The sequence below is a fragment of the Westerdykella ornata genome, assembly GCF_010094085.1.
Source record: "Westerdykella ornata strain CBS 379.55 unplaced genomic scaffold EI97scaffold_9, whole genome shotgun sequence".
In the NCBI taxonomy this organism is placed as follows: domain Eukaryota; kingdom Fungi; phylum Ascomycota; class Dothideomycetes; order Pleosporales; family Sporormiaceae; genus Westerdykella; species Westerdykella ornata.
The window spans coordinates 699,990-718,067 of NW_022986859.1; the positions used below are offsets into that span (position 1 = coordinate 699,990).

General features: G+C 50.7%; 7 protein-coding genes across 7 annotated transcripts; 4 read left to right on the top strand and 3 right to left on the bottom strand.

Moving 5' to 3' along the window:
• Positions 1–1,626: 1,626 nt before the first annotated feature.
• Positions 1,627–2,406, top strand: EI97DRAFT_458209 (uncharacterized protein; the record flags this gene model as incomplete). Its single annotated transcript, XM_033800889.1, has 1 exon — positions 1,627–2,406. The coding sequence occupies one exon, from the start codon at positions 1,627–1,629 to the stop codon at positions 2,404–2,406; it is 780 nt and encodes a 259-aa protein (XP_033654424.1).
• Positions 2,407–5,343: 2,937 nt separating this feature from the next.
• Positions 5,344–6,041, top strand: EI97DRAFT_458210 (uncharacterized protein; the record flags this gene model as incomplete). Its single annotated transcript, XM_033800890.1, has 2 exons — positions 5,344–5,385; positions 5,439–6,041. 2 exons carry the CDS (start codon positions 5,344–5,346, stop codon positions 6,039–6,041), a joined length of 645 nt encoding a protein of 214 aa, XP_033654425.1.
• Positions 6,042–6,774: 733 nt separating this feature from the next.
• EI97DRAFT_376773 (acetyl-CoA synthetase-like protein) lies at positions 6,775–8,707 on the bottom strand (the record flags this gene model as incomplete). The annotated part of the gene is made up of 4 exons (XM_033795574.1): positions 6,775–7,109; positions 7,140–7,864; positions 7,914–8,214; positions 8,278–8,707. 4 exons carry the CDS (start codon positions 8,705–8,707, stop codon positions 6,775–6,777), a joined length of 1,791 nt encoding a protein of 596 aa, XP_033654426.1.
• Positions 8,708–9,559: 852 nt separating this feature from the next.
• On the bottom strand, positions 9,560–10,215 carry EI97DRAFT_324510 (uncharacterized protein). Its single transcript, XM_033794711.1, has one exon. It carries the CDS (start codon positions 10,120–10,122, stop codon positions 9,670–9,672), a length of 453 nt encoding a protein of 150 aa, XP_033654427.1. The 5' UTR covers positions 10,123–10,215; the 3' UTR covers positions 9,560–9,669.
• EI97DRAFT_418001 (uncharacterized protein) lies at positions 10,144–11,999 on the bottom strand. The gene is made up of 2 exons (XM_033796942.1): positions 10,718–11,999; positions 10,144–10,671 (listed from the first exon to the last, which is right to left on the bottom strand). The coding sequence occupies exons 1-2, from the start codon at positions 11,684–11,686 to the stop codon at positions 10,309–10,311; spliced, it is 1,332 nt and encodes a 443-aa protein (XP_033654428.1). The 5' UTR covers positions 11,687–11,999; the 3' UTR covers positions 10,144–10,308.
• Positions 12,000–12,047: 48 nt separating this feature from the next.
• Positions 12,048–13,640, top strand: EI97DRAFT_433112 (uncharacterized protein). Its single transcript, XM_033798324.1, has one exon. It carries the CDS (start codon positions 12,249–12,251, stop codon positions 13,536–13,538), a length of 1,290 nt encoding a protein of 429 aa, XP_033654429.1. The 5' UTR covers positions 12,048–12,248; the 3' UTR covers positions 13,539–13,640.
• A 70-nt stretch (positions 13,641–13,710) lies between these two features.
• EI97DRAFT_466990 (leptomycin B resistance protein pmd1) lies at positions 13,711–18,029 on the top strand. Its single transcript, XM_033801566.1, has 2 exons — positions 13,711–14,893; positions 14,940–18,029. The coding sequence occupies exons 1-2, from the start codon at positions 13,945–13,947 to the stop codon at positions 17,933–17,935; spliced, it is 3,945 nt and encodes a 1,314-aa protein (XP_033654430.1). The 5' UTR covers positions 13,711–13,944; the 3' UTR covers positions 17,936–18,029.
• The last annotated feature ends 49 nt before the right edge of the window (positions 18,030–18,078 follow it).

The following is an 18,078-nucleotide window of genomic DNA, read 5'->3' on the forward strand; positions in this document are numbered from 1 at the left end:
TCCTACCCTCCTGCCTATCTACGTCTTTCTCCTACGCGCAGAATCCTACGCAGAGACTGCGCGCATGCAAATAAGATCTCTAAGCGGATCTCTGCGCGGATCTCTGCGCGGAATTCTAGGCCTAAAATTTGCGCTGCACGTCTTATTTTCCTATTTCTACGCAGATACGTAGAACATTTACCCTGTTGTGCAGCTAGCGAGAACTACTAAGACCTAGGAACACAGAAATTCCTAACAGAGCTGTACCCGCGAACAGAGCTAAGAGCTTAAACATGCTGTTATATATAACAGCATGTTAGATCTTACTACGTGTTACTATACAGCATATATCTGTAGGAACAGTCTGTATACATTATATCTATTTTTCTAACAGGTTTCTAACAGATATATATGTGAACAAGCTCGTAACACTATATTCAGAATTCTACTTGGCGTCTTACGGGCGGACATACCTAGGGTCACGTAGGGTGTAACATTTAACCTAGAAAATCTAGGGCATCTAGGGCATCTAACAAGACGCTATTACAAAGGTGAGACGCAAGAATTTTACCGATTAACGCATACAATAGATCACTCCCCTGTCTGGCAGCTGCGCCGCCTCCACAAGGTCCGCTACCTATTCATGTGGCAGTCGAGGAAGTTGTGTCGCAATAGCTCTGCCACCTACGAGGAGCGCAACAGACGCAACCTCATTCCCAAGCGTCAACGTACCCCAAGTTTTTAACAGATCGCCTGGTTTGCCGTACTGATCACGCCATGGACAAAATTCCTACTGAGGTGTTGGATGAGATTATTGAAAATATCTGTGGTCCGTTCCATCACGCTAAGTTGGTAACATACGCAAGCATCTCCTAGAAATGGAAAGCAAACGTAGAGCGGCGGACATTCAGCTCCCTGAAAATCAAGTCTTCAGATCTTGACTCATTCAAAACCATTTTGGGAAAAGCCAAAGATAGGTGGACAGCCTTACGGACCCTTTATGTGCGGTCCCTTCTTCCTTTTTGGCCTGGGGAGTGTCCAGTGGACCAGATTCCGGACCGGAATGGTGATAATGTCTCGTTTTCGAGAGACATCGCCGAACGATTCGCCATTCTTAAGGCAGCAGAAGCCGATATCTCGGTACACGCTCCGCTCGTTCTTGTATTTCAACCATTGTTTCGACATTGTGATCCGTCCGGGTCCTCTGCCAAACCGCCGGGACAATACTTCCAGCACCACTACCCTCGCCAAATTGCTATTGCCCGAGCTCGCGTTCCGCATCTCAAGCTACTTGATGAAGCCAGTCTTCTTCAGGTCCGCAGAGTTGGGAGATTCGAGTTCCCATATGCCCTAGGTGAGGACCACCCGAAAACCAGCTGTATTCTCTCAATGTCCGCAAAATTTGTAGATTCGGCATCCATGGATATGACGGTCCCCGATGGTTATAGGCTTGGGCAGCGCAGAAGAATTATGGAGCGAATGCGTAAGGATATAATGCTTTCCTCTCTCCCTTGTAACACAGCCAGATCTAGCCACTTCATTGCAGGAGTACATACCCAGAAGCCTGCGGGAGATTACATTGCGAGCACCGTGGGCGAGAATGGGGAACGACGACTCTCCAGTCCAAGCTCTCGTCGAGACCCAAAAATGGCCAGCGGATTCTTGGGTTACTATTCTCACACATTTGCCCTCTCTCCCATTTCTTACGAAGCTGCATATATTGCATGGAATTCCCCTGCATCTACATACCTTTCGCGGCTTGTTTGCCTCCCAAAGCCACCCGTTTCCTTGCTGCAAGAGTTTGTATTGGAGTTCCTTCCCGAAACTGCCGACGAGAGATGGTTTTTTCTCCGCGACGATGCAGCCATCGAGGCAACCAAGACCGATCCAAAGTACGCCTATTTCTGGGAAGAGTACCAGGACGAGTTGAAGGCACCTACTCGCCTCACTTATGATGACGAGCGTGTGTACAAAGAAGGACCTGTATGGGTCAAACTCGCTCGCAGGAATCGCTCCCGTTCAGTACCTGATAGAGAAACCTTCCATCCTCTCCTGCTTTACGCAGCGACAGCTTTGCAGCGGCTGAAAGAGTTACGCAAGTTCATACTTCGCCCTTACCAGAGCGAAACGCATCTACACTGGCCAAATGTGGTACGCTTGTTCGAACTTTGTCATCTCAGGGCGGGAACTGCGCGGTCTCCATCCGGTTCATCGGACGATCTGTCTACCTACCCTAGGATCCTGCATGAAGCCAAACACATCAATCACAACCGAGTTTACTGGCGGACAGGGAAATGGAGGCCTTGGACAGATGTGGACAGTGCCTGGCGCAGTTTCGCCGGTGATGAAGCAAGGATCGTGTTCTTAGATGAGGAAAAATGGACGCGGAAGGGTGTCATTGCCGCCATATATAGAGGAGAGCTTTAAATGAATATATGATTCCTTATACAGATACCCAGAAACGGTGGACCGGCTATACCGTCTTATAACCTAGGGTAGGCATCTCTCCTGTACTTTTTCGTCACAATATTACTTCCCCTCTACTCCACTTCTCCCGGCGTCTTACCTTTTGAGGCAATTCTGAAGAGCATATTGGAGCTCTTGTTATACTAGCAAGAGGTATGTTCAAGCGAGCTTGCCGCTCTCGAGAGCCCCTACTCCCAAAGCGAATGGTATAATCTCTACAAGAATAAGATCAAAGTTCTTAAGGCAAACTCTTGAAATTTGCGCCCTAGAGTTAGGAACTTCGTGTGGGGGCGGTTACAGCTTCGGGCTTGCGAGATGGACTTGCAGGGTGGATTCGCCTCGAGGCGACGCTGTGCCGCACGAGGCAGTCTCCCAACCCAGGAGAGGCACATGTGCGCGCGCGCTTTACACGGTGCCATTTCTTTATTAGCTTACACGTGTTTCAAGTCAAAATTTTCTGGCGAGATACGCGGATATTCCAAAAATTGCATGGATAGATTAGGATCGTGCTGCTAGTAAGTACTCCCCCAGTCTTATTCTCGCCTCTGCAATGGGTCCGAAATGCGAAGGAAGTGGCACATGAGACTGGTTATGCGGGAAGAGGAGCAGATCGCCAACAAAGGGCAGATCCACCTGTTCATTTGAGACGCTGTGGCGTTGCTTCGAAATTCAGTCACGACCCAACAACAGCGAAGCTTGCTTGCAGACACACCTGCAACAGCTCTCCAATCTAATCCGTCCATGGGCTTGACGAAAACAGCGTCTCCGGCATTCAACAGGAGGATAGATGTTTGAGTATGAGTACCTTGTAGTAACATCCCACCAGCTGAAGAACCATTCTTCACTTGAAAGCCTCTATTCTCGCCGTTCTCTTTGATTTGAACAGTAGCATATCAGGTCACGAAATTCTTATGGTTGCACAACTTACTCGTTGGTGGAGCGTGTTTTTATGTTTGAGCTTGACTGGAGTGACAGACACGGTGGATGGGGAAAGGTTGAGTTGGGAAGGATAGAAGGGGGAATATCCTCGAGTCCTTGCTAACCCAGACGCGGTCAATTCCGGTGTCACCCGATGACAGTCTACCGGCCCGTTTGAACTCTTAGTGTTTATCAGGACGCCAGAATGCAACTCCGAAAATGTTATGCAAAGAAGCTGGCTTGACGACGGATGCAATTCCAATGTTTCAGTAAAGGGCGGCAGTTTTAGGTATTGGAAGCTTGGCGGTTTAGAGCCTTTGCAATGGAGAGGTTGGAAGTCTGCTGGAAAGATTTGAAAGACTTTCCCCAATCCTCTTGGTCACTACTAGGGAGAGAAGGCGTTCGAAAACTGCCATTTCTATCCCCGTAGGTCTGAGTCCCGTCCATCTTCCATTTAAATCAAGTAGATGAAGCTCGTCGACGCCCATCCAATTGTAGTAGCAAGTGCGATGATTACCATGTTTGTTTTGACTCTGTACAGCCCGGCAGAGGCGCTCAGCAGAGCTTCTTACTGAAGTACAACGGCCTAATAACCCTTGGGAACCGAGGCCTTGCATCAAGGTCCTTTCCACAGCATACGTGAATATTTTCAACGAAACCTCAGTGGACTGTATTTCTGAAGGATTGAGACGTGAGCACTGTTGTTCCATGGCATCAGTAACATTCAGAGCTCAAAGTTGAGTCCAGTTCACGGAGACACAGTCATGGCCGCAAGGAGTTTTCGGGTGAATTGGCCGTTCCGCAATCCCCCTTTTGCGGCGTCAACGCAGTTGCAGGCTGCGCAGGCGCATCAGTCCCAGGGCGCGTAAAAAAGCAGAGTAGTTCATTGCCTTAATTGAGATATGAAATAGCAACCCTGTGTTGAGATTTTGTAGTGTATTCGATATTGCACTTGTGATCCACAAAACAGCTAGCGTTCATCGCCCATCATCTTTGAAAGAGATAGCACCGTTGCAGTCAACTCCATTTGGAAGAGAGCCTATGTCCAACGACATTTACAACTCTACTACCAGCATCGATGCTGGTCTTGCTTCCCACAAAGCCAGCTCGCGTCACCACGGTTAAGATTTCCTACGAGAACCTTTTTGCAGCCGGTTTTCCATCCTTCCGTGATTATGAGATTCTCAGTATTCACCAGGACGGAGAAGAAGACGTTTTTCATATAAGAAAACGGACAGATGCCGACAAAAACTGTGATGAAAATGACTGCATGACCTACTTCGGTTGGACTGAGGATGAACTGATGCAGTGCCAAAATGAAGGCGAGGTAGAAGAAGGTGACGTAGAAGAGGGTGAGGGCGAAGAAAAGTGTTCTTGAGAGACGAGTTCTTGTCAAACGGGGTAGGAAGAAGGACACTATATGTGGAAGTATTAAGATTTACTCCTCTGCATGGCCTTCGCGCGATCACCTTGAAAAGGCAAGTCCAGCTCCCTGTTCCGCTGACTGGTAGTTTTGAGCTGAGAAAATGCAAGAACCATAAGATGGTATATGATATCGGAGATCCTACAAAGCCTCTAGAGCCAGAATGGTTTCAGCTCAAACGCCAGGACAAGAGGTGGACTAACGACTTGAATTCAAGAAAAGGGAACGCCGTTACGATGCCGAGCACGTGCTCGAGTGCAATTTGTTCAAGGCTTTCATCCAAGCTGATGCACGTTCTCCAGATAACCGCTGCAAATTCCTCCACAAAGTCTTTGCTCAGACGAACATGCCTCTCCAGGATATTGACGTCCCTGTTGCTACGGATTATAACAAATTGCTTGGAAAAGGGGACCATTTTGACTACGTGCAAAAGCCCTACCTCTTCAGCAAATACTCGAACTCAAAAGGTAAAGGCTCGCAAGGTGCTAGACTGGGTCACAATGCAATGGCCCGTCACCGGTGTGGGCGGGAAGCCGCCCAACCCTTGAGAATAGGAGATGGTTCTTCTCAATAATGATTTTAACGTTGCGAAAGAGAAGGTAAGTAAATTTCACGTGCTCTTCTGACGACCTGTTGATATTAATTCCGTCAGATATGGCAGGGCCACAAGCTCCTCACAAAGCCCACGCTCGATGGCAACGGCAAAATGATGGAGAACGAAGAGAACTCAAAGACGTTGGATTGGCTTTTCATTAACAAGTATTACAATGACAAAAAGGTTGAGAAATGGCTCGATAACCGAGGCATGTGCAAAGCCATATACCAGTTCGATACCCTCATGGCCTTGGTACAATATCACAACGATCCCTATATCCAAGAGGTAATGCGAGCTCAAGTCAGACGAGTAGGGGAGGCGTTTGACTATGTTGAAGACGATATAATACCGACTCAGCAGAGCGGGTACACGAAGAGAAATATAAAGAAAGAATGGATTGACTGGATGAAGGAGACGCACAAAAATCGTTTGGAGAGTTTAAACGAAGCGCTGGAGTACGCCGTGAAAATATTTGAAAAGAAATCCACTGTCATCACAAAAATTAAACGGTGGGACTTTTCGGGTTTATTTAGGAGGGAGGTAAAGGACCCGAACTGTGGTTTTGAGCCGGATGACGCTGTCATGGAAAAACGTGTCAAGCTTCTACTGGAAGCATACAAGAAGTTGCCCAAAGTAGACACGGAGCTAAAACTAGACTAGTACAACTACTCTTTATTTTTCTGTTAATAACTTTCACTGTTTGATTTTTGTGTTTCTCCTTACGTACATGTTTAAACATGTTTCTTGTTGAAACGAAGGGTTACCAACCCTGGGAAGCTTGCAGTTTCTCATGTTAGATCTATTATATCACTTAGTACTTCTCTTAACGTAAGCAAAGGATTCTCACACGAATAATCATTCACACAGTGATGCAAAGTTAATGTAGCTATAGCTTGAACCGGCGGGGTGTAGGGCTTGAACTCGCGGCCTGTGTGGCTCATTTTGTGTTACAACGTGCGCACTTTGGGTACCAATATTGAAACTAACGTTACGTTACTGTGGAAACCTAGGCTGATAACACGTGTAAAAGTAATTAAGGTTGCATTTTCTCGTGTTCGATTGATAAAACTGTGTGGAACGCAAATATTAAGGCGCCCACCTGCATTAAGGCGCTAGCATCTCACGAAGGGCCTCCTCATCTAACTGCAGCAACGGCAACAATTAAACAAGCAATTCCTCTGTACAAACGAGTTATTATCTATAGCGTCAGCACCTAACACCAATCAAGAGAAATATTTATTCGCGTAAACCCTTAGTTTTCGGGCCCTTCTTCGCATGCGCAAACATAGCCCACCGTCGATAGAACCTGGACAGGAGATAATAGCCGCAAAGTTGCTCTACATAGGTACACACCTTGCTGTATACCAATCACTCACAAAACATTTACCGCCTTTCACTTCAACAGCTCCTCCGCCCACCCCCTCAAAACGAACTTCTTGATCTTTCCACTCCCCGTCAACGGAACCTCTGCACTACAATCCTCCCCCAACCAGAACACATGCGTCGGCGCCTTATGCCTGCCCAATACCTTCCTCACCCAAGCCTTCACTTCCTCGAGCCCTGGTTTCCGATCCGCAGGCACCCCCTCCGCAAATTGCAGGAACGCAACGGGTACCTCCACGTACTTGGGATGCGAGATACCGACCACGATAGCGCGACTGATAGCCGGATGAGTGACGAGCCGTTCCTCGATTTCAAGAGGATAGATATTCTCTCCGCCTGATTTCACTTAGTTCATGCACAACCTTCGAATCCCACCTCGAGCAACCATCATACCTCTAATGATAATATCCTTAAACCGCCCCGTAATCGTACAATACCCATCGACATCCAACACCGCCTCATCCCCCGTATGCAACCACACCTCGCCACTCTCATCTCTAACCAGCACCTCATCCGTCTTCTCCCGGTTCTCCCAGTACCCCCTGCACACCTGGTACCCCGCAACGCAGAGCTCACCGCGCACACCGATGGGAACGACGTAGTTATCCCGATCTACGATTTTCACTCTTGCATGCGGCATCACGGTCCCCACCGTCGTGAGCCGCGCGTGCAAACTGTCATGCGTATGTGCGTTGAACACCGTCGGAGACGCCTCGGTGAGACCGTACGAGGATGTGAAGTCCGTCATACCTAATTCGTTTACCATGCGCTCCATGAGCCAGCGGGGGACAGGGGAGCCCGCGACGATGCCTGTGCGCAGTCTGGATGTCCAGTTTGCCGGGCGGGGGAGGGAGAGTATGGATTCGAACATTGCGGGGACGCCGTGAAGGGCTGTGCAGTTTTCATCCGAGATGGCGCGGAGGGTAGCTTCGGGGTCGAACGATTCGGCTGGGTACACGACTTTTCCGCCGTGGGTGAGGGTGGCGAGGAAGCCGAGTGTGAGGCCGAAACAGTGGAATAGAGGTGGTGGACAGCAGAGGGTGTCTGAGGGTGTGAGGTCCATGCGGTCTCCTATGAAGCGGGAGTTGTTGATGAGGTTACTGGTTTTGTTAGTTCTGGAGCTTCGCGTGATCGGAAGTTGATACGGACTGATGTGTAAGCATCGCAGCTTTGGGGTTCCCCGTGCTGCCGCTCGTGAATTGGAGGTTCACGACGTCGTGGGGGCTTATTATGCCGTTGAATATGTCTAATATGTGCTCGGGTATCGTCTCCCCATCGGCCAGAAAATCGTCGTAGGAAGGGAATCCGTTTGTGCGGTTCGCATCGCGAAGGATGCATGTCAATTGCAGATCAGGGAACTTCCTTGTTATGTCTGGAGTTTGAAGTAGTGCGAGGAGAGGCGCGTTGTTGAATCGGCCAATCGTTGGTGTTGTGAACAGGATCTTGCATCCTAAACGCAAGCTGTCAGTATTCCAATCTTCATGCATAGCGTGCTTCTAGAAAGAAAACTCACTTGTATGTTTCAGCGCATGCTCTACTTCTTGGACAGTGTATGTGTTATTCAGTGTAACACATATCGCGCCCAGCTTCGCGCATGCGAAGAACACTGCCACATAACTCTCGCAGTTACCTGCCATGATCCCCACACGGTCGCCTGGCCGCACACCATGCTTCAATAATCCTCGCGCTACCAGATTTGATTCTTGCAGGAGTCTTCGGTACGTCCATCGGGCACCGGTCCAGGGGATGACCAAACATTCACTGTCCGGATATAAAGTAGCTTGCTGGCTGAGGAGTTGTGCGAGGGTGATCGTCAACAGTGGAGGGTCGAGGGGCCCAGATACGATGCTGAGGTTGGGATAGGGTGGGAGGATGTAGGGGTCAATCTGAAGGAGGGTCTGGGTGAGACGTTGGAGGGCGTCGTTCCGCGGTTGGTCGTACATATCCGCCATCTTTAATCCGACCACTGTCTACAGTACCGAAGTAGATTGTCCGACCTCTGATGTGTCTATGTCGGTAATAGAAACAGAGTAACGTGAGCGGTCATGAAAGGAATGCCCAGCCAGGGCATGGACAAGCAAAGAGAATGTCATCAGCCAGAAAGATTCCGTGTTGGTGAAAGAGCAAGGCGCTCCACTTGGCCATCCTTGGGACGAAACTTCGAGACTCGATTTCGCTGATACCTCGGAACTAAACGAGCGTGTGCTACATGCGCACCAAGGCTACCCCCAGAGTCAGGACACAGTCCTTCTCCTTGCCAGGTACATATCCATTCCGACGTATTCCCGCCAGCTTAAGCTGAGTTGGTTGGCGATGCTTATTTCGGCTCAAGCCTAGCCGTCGCTCAAAGTGGACCTTCAGCCATGAAGCTATACCCACGTCATAGTTCTCAGGTGATTATCAAAGAATTCCGGCTTCGATCCCGCTCCAACCCTCCAAGCCCATTTTCAAGGACAGCGGTGGGGATGCCTAACCGACCATGCACTTGCTGCATTGCGGTTGGAAAAAATCTGATCTGATAAGATTAGACAAGAAATAATATCCATCTCCGAAATCGCTCCCCCACTCGCGTTGTGGGGTTGCGTGTGAATAATGAGAGCCATCGGATGGTGTTGAGTGATGAGAAAAGTTTTATCAGATGGTCTTATTGGGGTAAAGCGGCGCTCGTATGTGCAGGTGCGGATCAGATAACTTTAATCACTCTAGCGTGCGGGGGTGAAATAAGCCACCGTTCAATCTGATAATCTGCCGTCACCATCATCGGGAGAAATCGAATCCTCGCGTTTCATGGCGACATTAGCGTGGTTCTCTTTCTCGTCTTTCCGAAAATCCTTATTACTTTCCTTGTGAAGGAACGCGCCGCCGGTGCAACCAAGCAGAGCGAAGTGGGGCATCTGATAAAATTTCATCTCATCTGGATTGCCGGTATCATGGGCCCGACACCAACAACACAACTGGCGGGGAACAACGGCCTTCCCGGTGGACAGTTCCAATGGCGACATTTGTTATCAGATCCTTGCGGAAAAGTCCGTATTCCGAAGCCCTCACTTTCGATCTGATAAGCAATGCGTGGGGGAACATAACTTGCTCGTAGCGAGGAGTTGGCGGATCCTCCCGTTCCTGTTACGTTTACGTCCCAATACTGGGACGTTTCCGTTCCACCGTCTTGATGCTTGTTGGCTTGTTGGCTTGCTGGCTTGTTGGCTTGGTGGGGACGTGGTGGTGTGGACGAGGGCTGATCGCTAACCCTGCTCACTACAAACAGCGATGCTGATCCGAGCATCCGTTCGAAGATTACAGCGAAATCTGTGTAATTTCTGGCATTTCCCTGGTCGTGTGCGCTTGGTTCGGAAACCATGTAATTTAGCTATTCTGGTGCGAGAAAGCACATCCAAGAACACAGTCCCGTCCACAGCATGATGAGCAAGGGCACAGTATTATCGGAAGTTAAGAGAGAATATGCATTGACCAGAGACGCCTGAGCAGTGTCAAAATACAAGAGTAAAAAGAGTCATCTGCGTCAGGACATAGAAGATGCGAGCAACTAGAGTTTGGCCAGAGCGTCAAGACTAGGTCTTACGACCTTCTCACCATCCCATACTAACGGACTCAACATGAAGAACTTCTCACGGCTGACCATCATCAATGCACTTCGCTTGTGCGGCAGGTCGATGAGCTTCTCGACGTGGAAGCCATGTGCGAAGTCATACGCTAGGACAGTAGAGCTTGTAGCAGCAGGTTCACCAACAATGTTCTGTGTCCGTGGCTCGTCGAGGAACATGTAGTGCATCAGGCTCGACCACCAGGCTGAGACTCGGTAGGGACCACGGAAAGAGACGTCGCCAACAAGAGAGTGTCGGCCACGGTCATACGGCTGCGCGAGGTAGTGTGCACCCATGTGGTCCTCCTGTCAAGAGTTAGTATGTTTCGCAACAAGCTCAGGGAGCACTTACCATGGCCCAATAAACCTCGAAATAAGCGAACAGTTTGTCGTTGAAGGCAGCGAACATGGTCAACACGTGCGGATCTTCATGCAGCTTCCGCAGATACTCCCTGTGTTGCTCTAGTGTACCCGTCTCGTTCCAGCCTGCAGCAACGCGAGGATCGTTCTGCCACACGTGGAAGAGGTGGAGATGCTCGGGATTCGTGTAGTCCAACGCTACCATGGTAAAGTGTTCCTGTAGATGGGGGATCCAACGACTGTAGATGATGGACCCGGGAACCGGTTTTGGCTCCCGGACTGGGTGCATGGTATGCCGGGGAAGAGCGGGGAACTGGGTCGTTGGGGCAGTGTGGAATGGGAATGGCGGATATTCCTTGGTGATTGGCTTGTTGTCCGCTGTCAGACATGGTGCCCAAACAGGACGAGCACCAAAAGGTGAGCCAGCACCTTGCCAGAACGTGGCTCGGAAAAGAAGATGACCATCGTGAGGGAGAGAAGCTTTCGAGCCTTTGGGATGAGGGTGGAAGAGCCCGGTAGCATACAACTCCGGAACGAGAGACGCCTCGTCGTTTCCGGAGAACAAGATCCGGAAATTTTCGACCAGTGGATGTAGCGAAATCAAGGCATACGCAATAAGCCATATCTGCGCTGCAGTAGGCCGCTCGCCCTTCCAGCTGATAGTTGAAGTAGGTGATCTCCGTGTTCTGGCCCAAGAACTGTTGTCCCCGGATGGTGGGACAGCATCTTTAGCCAAGAAAGATATATCTGTGAAGATCGCGTCTGCATGATGTAGCGGAAGGGGAGGTGCAATTCCCCTGGTACCTGCGTTCTCGGAGAGCTGAATTCGGAAGCATGCTGGTTGGCCTTCGAGAGCAGCATCGATGATGACGTACTCAGTGAGGTATGGATGTGGCAATTTCAAGATAAAAGGAAGAGAAATATGGCTGGCCTTGGACGGAGCGGGCTTTGCGGGTGCCATGCTGTTGAGCCAGGTGTCCTGGGTAGGCTTAGGGGAAAAGACGTTCGAGGAATGTTGGATGAAACTGGCAGCTGAGAAGAAACCTCAAGCCATAGTCAAAGATGATTTTTTGATTGTGATGCCGAGGTCGGGTGCAACAGAAACTATCTTGGATCATTATATCCAGATTTTGTAATTTTTTCGATACCAGGCCAAGTGGCGGCCGGCCGCTTGAATAGCAGCCCGAACTGCCCCGACCATGCGTACTTACTAGAGTCAGAGGGAGGAAGCAGGCAAGGGTTGTTGGCTAGGCAGGGATCGTGGGTCGGTAGACCGCCTGACATGTTACCTTGGGCCCCGGGGCTATCGTGCCCATCCTACGCGGCGGCAGACAACCTCTGTACGGGTTGTCGCCAATGATCAGGCCATCCCCGTATCTGGCCGCACAGTCCACTGTCCAAAAGAAATTCCCGGTGACTTGTCTGTGTACACACGTCTTCTGGCTTGAGTTGCTGGAGCCATATTCTTATCAATATTGTTCTCTTCTTTGCTTCATTACTCTCCATTGAACATCATCGGCAACATGATATCGACAGACCAACCCGCGGAGGAGCACAACCCCACTTCAACAGCACCAAATGGCGACTCTCCAAGCTACGATATGGTGTGCATTGGGTTTGGACCTGCCCAAATCGCTACTGCGATTGCGAACAAGGAGTCCAGTAAGCCGTCCAACGTTCTCTTTCTGGAAAAGAAGCATTCGTTCTCCTGGTATCCAGCGGCCTACCTCCCCAGAACGCGCATGGAAAACGCCTTCATCTATGACCTTGCAACAACGAGAAACCCGAGATCAGCCTTCAGCTACGTCAACTACTTGTTGATGCAGAATCGGCTTGTGGAATTCGCCAATTCCGACAGGCTCAACCCGCTCAGGATAGAATTCGAGGACTACTTGCGATGGTGCGCCGATCAGTTCAAAGAGCACGTACGATACGGCAGTGAAGTGGTTGCTGTAATTCCCGAGAAGTCTGCGACCGTTGTGAGGGGTTGGAAGCTCCTGGTCAAAGATGGATCCGGCAATACACACATGGTACGAACGAAGAATGTTTGCGCTCCTTCCCCACCGAAGCGGCGTCCGTCAAAATCTCACCTACTTACCACTGTCGATTTCGAAGCTGGCCAGCGAATAATATCGACGGCCGACTATGTGTGGAGGAGGAACGAGCTCCGTGAACTCCGTGAGCCTCGTCTTAGCATAGCCCTGGTTGGATCCGGACAGCAAACACTGGAGATTCTGGACGACCTCCTGACCTGTCATCGCTTGGGAAACATCACCTTCATCACAGAAAACGAGGCCTTGTCGCCTCTGCGGAGTTTAGGGCAGGAGGCATGCCGGCCACAGCCTCGACTCTGCTCAATATGGGCGAAACCGTCCTGCAGTACCGGGACAACTGTACTAGGTTCTTCGGAGCTGGTTCAGCGTATATACGCGCGCGCATATGAGAAACAACTCAAGGGGGACTGCGCTCTTCGGGTGATTATAGGGGGTGAGGTTTCAGAGTCCATCTCGACTGCAAGCATCATTATTGTCGAGAACGAGGCTGCGCAGGGAACTATGGCCTTGTTCCGAGAATTGGATCCTCTTGTACTAGGCTGCCGACAGAAAGGAGACAGCCTCGAGGAGGTACAGTTCAAACGAGGAGCTGTGGCCGACGGCTGCAGGATATGGTTGTTTTCGGCCAACTCAGAGGGCGGCCGGTCATTGGCGAAGGATATTGCGCAGCGAGCTGGAGAGGTGGTGGGCGCCGTGGCCGTGGGCGCGCCGAGCACATCGGAGCAGGAGGACGGCCCGTTGATCAATGCCAGGATGTAAGGAGCGGTCCAGAGTGCAGAGTGCAGCGTGCAATGTCGGGTGAAGTTGGTTTAGACTTGGCTTACATAACGCGCAAATTTTTATCAGATCAATCTAGTGTCTTGGCAATCCAATTCCGATTTCGCACCGAGGCAAGCCGCCTCTCTTATTGTCTGGCACTCGTTCTCCGCCCACAAGAGCGACTTTGTCAAGCACACACCCACCCACCTGCATCCATCATGACTTTGAACACCTGCGTTCACGTGTTTTCTGCCCCTGTCCGATTGTCCGCCAATCATCATACTGGCCATGCACTGACGGCTGGGGATGGCTCGCCAACCTGGCAACCCGCATCCTGGGTCTTCACGACACCGACTTGTACTTCGTGTTGACAGTTTTTGACGTCCTGCAGCGGTTGTGTGTTCTGATGCCGGCCAAATTTCGCCCCTGGCAGTCCGTGAAGCCATTCTTTGGCTTCATTGCACTTCTTTTCTATGCGGATCCAACGTGGCTAGACAAAATCCTCATCTTTGCCGGCTTCATCGGATCCGTCGCCGCTGGAGTACCTTTCCCTCTCATCGGCATTGTTTTTGGACAGGTCATAGACACGTTTAACAGTGCAATATGCGGCGAAGGCAGCGGTGCGGAATCATCCAACACCCAATCTGCTGTCAACGATAAGATTCTCCTGATGGTCTACCTCGCCATTGCGATATTCGCTTTGACGTATCTTCACGTTGTCTGCTGGAACCTGGTGTCACAACGTCTTGCTCAGCGTGTACGGGAACGCTACTTGAAGAGCCTCCTCAAGCAAGATATCGCGTTTTTCGACAAAGTCCAAGCGGGGGAAGTGTCTTCGCGCCTGAATGGAGATGTCCAAGCCATCGAAACCGGGACCTCAGAGAAGGTCGGGGTTTTCCTCACATGCATTTCGTTTTGCATCACCGCATATGTTATCGCCTTCATAAAGGACCCAAGACTAGCTGCCATGCTCGTATCGTTGATCCCGGCGTTCTTGATCATGACGGTGGTTGGCGGTCATTACGTACAGAAGTATTCCACAGCAATGGCCGACTACTTCGCATCAGCCAGCGCCATCGCGTCTGAGGGCTTGAGTCACGTGGGGCTCGTGCATGCTCTTGGTGCACATGCCCGTCTGGAAGAACGGTTCAGTGGATATCTGAGCAATGCAAAAAGAGAAGGTATCAGGAAGGCACTTGCGGCCGCAGTGCAAGCCGGTTTGCTATACTTCATCGCCTTCTCCGCAAATGCTCTGGCCTATTGGCAGGGAAGCAGAAAGATCGCCAACACTGTGGAATTCGGCGGAGATTCCACAGTCGGAGAGACGTACACTGTCATTTTCATTCTCGTGGATGGTATGTTTGCTGTATCTCACATGGTTGGCGAAGCTAACTAGTGTAGGATCCATCGTGTTAAGTCAAGTTGCACCATTGATTCCTTTATTTGGTGCGGCAGTTGCTGCTTTTGAACGTCTCCGGAGGGATATTGATCACCAGCCAACTATCGACGGTACCTCCGAGTATGGTGAAATGCTTTCTGACGTCACCGGATCCATTCGGTTTTCCCATGTCTCTTTCACGTACCCATCTCGTCCGGAGCATCCTGTGTTGAACGACGTCTCATTTGAATGCGAGGCCGGTAAGCTCACAGCTATCGTAGGACTTTCAGGCAGTGGGAAGTCGACTATTGCGTCACTGCTTACTCGTTTCTATGACCCTCAACACGGAACCATCACAATGGATGGCCGAGATATCAAGAATGTGAACGTCCGAAACCTTCGGGGATTCATCAGCCTTGTGCCACAGGAGCCTTCGCTTCTCGACAGATCGATACTGGAAAATGTTGCGCAAGGCCTGGTCAACTCACCTGCTCATGCGCATCTTGCCCCTACTTTACTGAGCGATGCTCTTGCAAAACTAGTTGACCAGGTCCGTGCAGGAGAGGACCTGCTGAAGGCAGCTGAGAAATGCACGACGCACGTTTCCGAGATTGTCAGCCTTGTCCAGAAAGCTACAGACCTTGCAGATGCTAGCGCCTTCATCGAGCGGTTGGAGCATGGTCTGGCAACGTCTGTGGGCTCAACTGGCAGTCTTCTAAGCGGAGGTCAGAAACAGAGGATTGCACTCGCACGTGCGCTCGTTCGCGATCCTCGGGTTCTGATACTCGATGAGGCCACTGCAGCTTTGGACTCGACTAGTGAGCAAAGGATTCAAGCTGCCATCGAGAAGGCTTCTAAAGGACGGACGGTCATTTCTATTGCCCATCGCCTGTCGACAATTCGGTCCGCCAGCAAGATCATAGTAATGAAGAAGGGTGAGGTTATTGAGAGGGGGACCCATGACGAGCTAATGCGCCTGGATGGAGGATCTTACGCCAGCATGGTGAACTTGCAGTCTGTGGAGGGTACTCAAGAGACCAAAGTCTCCTCCGGTGAGAAGGAATACATGAACGACAGTATACAGAGCGACAAAGCACTCAGTCCGGATCCCGTTAACGCTGAGAAAAATGAGCTAAATCAGCCAGACGCCTCAGATGATGGCAAGGATGGTGCTGAGCTTCTTGCCAAGTCTATCATGAGAACCATGTTTCCTATGGTACGGCCATACCTCTTGCTGCTTCTGTTAGCATTCTTCGCCGCACTCATTGTTGGCGGTACTTATCCAGCTGCTGGCCTTATCTTCGGAAACACGATTGGCACTCTAACGCCTTGCAACCCTGCGGACTTCATCCGATCCCGTGGCCTGCTCCTCTCCGGCATGTTCTTCATGCTTGCATGTGTAGAATTCGCTGGTAACTTTACCAGCTGGGCCTCTTTCGGGACAATATCCGAACGTTTGATCTACCGAGTGCGGGTTTCATCCTTCCGCGCCCTCTTCCAGCAGCCGCTCCAATGGCATGAGTCCGCAGGCCGGAATCCCAACAAGCTGTTGTCTTACATCACCACTGACGGCAACGCCTTGGCCGGTTTCAGTGGCTCCATTATCGGCACATTGTTTGCAGTCGTTGTGAACTTTGCCATAGCATTGATCCTCTCCCATATCGTGGCTTGGAGGATAGCCGTGGTCTTCCTGGCAGTCGTTCCTCTACTCCTCGGTGCCGGGTTCATGCAGTTGCGATCAATCGTGCGGTTTGCGGAAAAGCACGCGGGGGCATTTTCCTCGTCCATTGGTATTACGGTCGAAGCGGTCAGCAACATCCGCACGGTGGCTGCTCTTTCCTTGGAGCAGGAAATACTGCAGACATATCGTCGATCTCTGAGTGCGCCACGAAAGGCCATGGTGATACAAAGCTTGAAGTCAAATATTTGGCTAGCGATCTCGAATGCTTCGGGCAATTTCATCTATGCCTTTGCATACTGGTGGGGCTCCAAGAATCTTCTTGAAGGGAGATACTCCCAAACTGAGTTCTTCATCGTACTTTTTGCCATGTTGGTCTCCGCTCAGTTATGGGGTCAACTGTTCACTCTGGCTCCGGAGATATCGAGGGCCAAGGCGTCCATCTCTCGTATCGTGGTTCTTCTGGAATTAAACAAAGATGCTTTGGACTCTCCTCGTGGAAGCTCAAGCTCTTTCGCTGATGAAGACTTGACGGAGAAGAGAGATATCGAAGCGCTGGCAGATTCCAGGTCACCAACCTCGCGCGGGCAAGGTGCAAGCGTCGAGTTCCGCGACGTTAGCTTCTCCTATCCCGCGCGCCCCAATATCCCAGTTTTAAATTCCTTCTCTCTCTCCATCCAGCCCGGGCAGTTCTGTGCTCTTGTTGGACCCTCCGGCGCCGGGAAGAGCACGGTGCTTGCCCTCCTCGAGCGATTTTATTCCCCTTCTTCCGGTTCGATCGTCATCAATGGCTTCGATATCTCACGTCACCACGGCACCTCATTTCGGGACGACATCGCATATGTCCCGCAAGACAATGTGCTCTTCCATGGCACCATTCGCTTCAATCTACAACTGGGCGCACGACCAGGTCACAAGCCGACAGATGCGGAGCTCGAGGACGCATGCAAGCTGGCCAACATACACGACACCATTGCCGCTCTCCCTCAAGGATACGACACTGAAGTTGGAGCCAATGGTTCGCAATTGAGCGGCGGCCAGCGTCAACGCCTCTCGGTTGCACGGGCGTTGGTGCGGAAGCCAAAGCTCCTGCTTCTTGACGAGAGTACGTCTGCCTTGGACGCCGAGAGCGAGAAGGCGCTCGAAATGGGGCTGGAGAGAGCGGTTAGGGGCCAAGGAGTCACGGTGGTGGCTATCGCACACCGATTGAGGACGATCGCTAGGGCGGATGTTATTTTTCTAGTGGAAGTAGGGAAAGTGGTTGATCAGGGAAAGCACGAAGAGCTGGTGAAGAGAAGTGAGAGTTATAGGATCAACGCTCTACACCAAATGCTGGGATAGCTGCCAGGAAGGTTGAACTCTGGCGTCAGTTGCGTTTTGTGCATTGGGAGGCGAAAAGTATAGTCCAGTTTGGTACATTATACTCATCGTTCACGTTTACTTCAGTTGGATATTGCAATTTTTGGTTGTTTGACTGAAGGTAG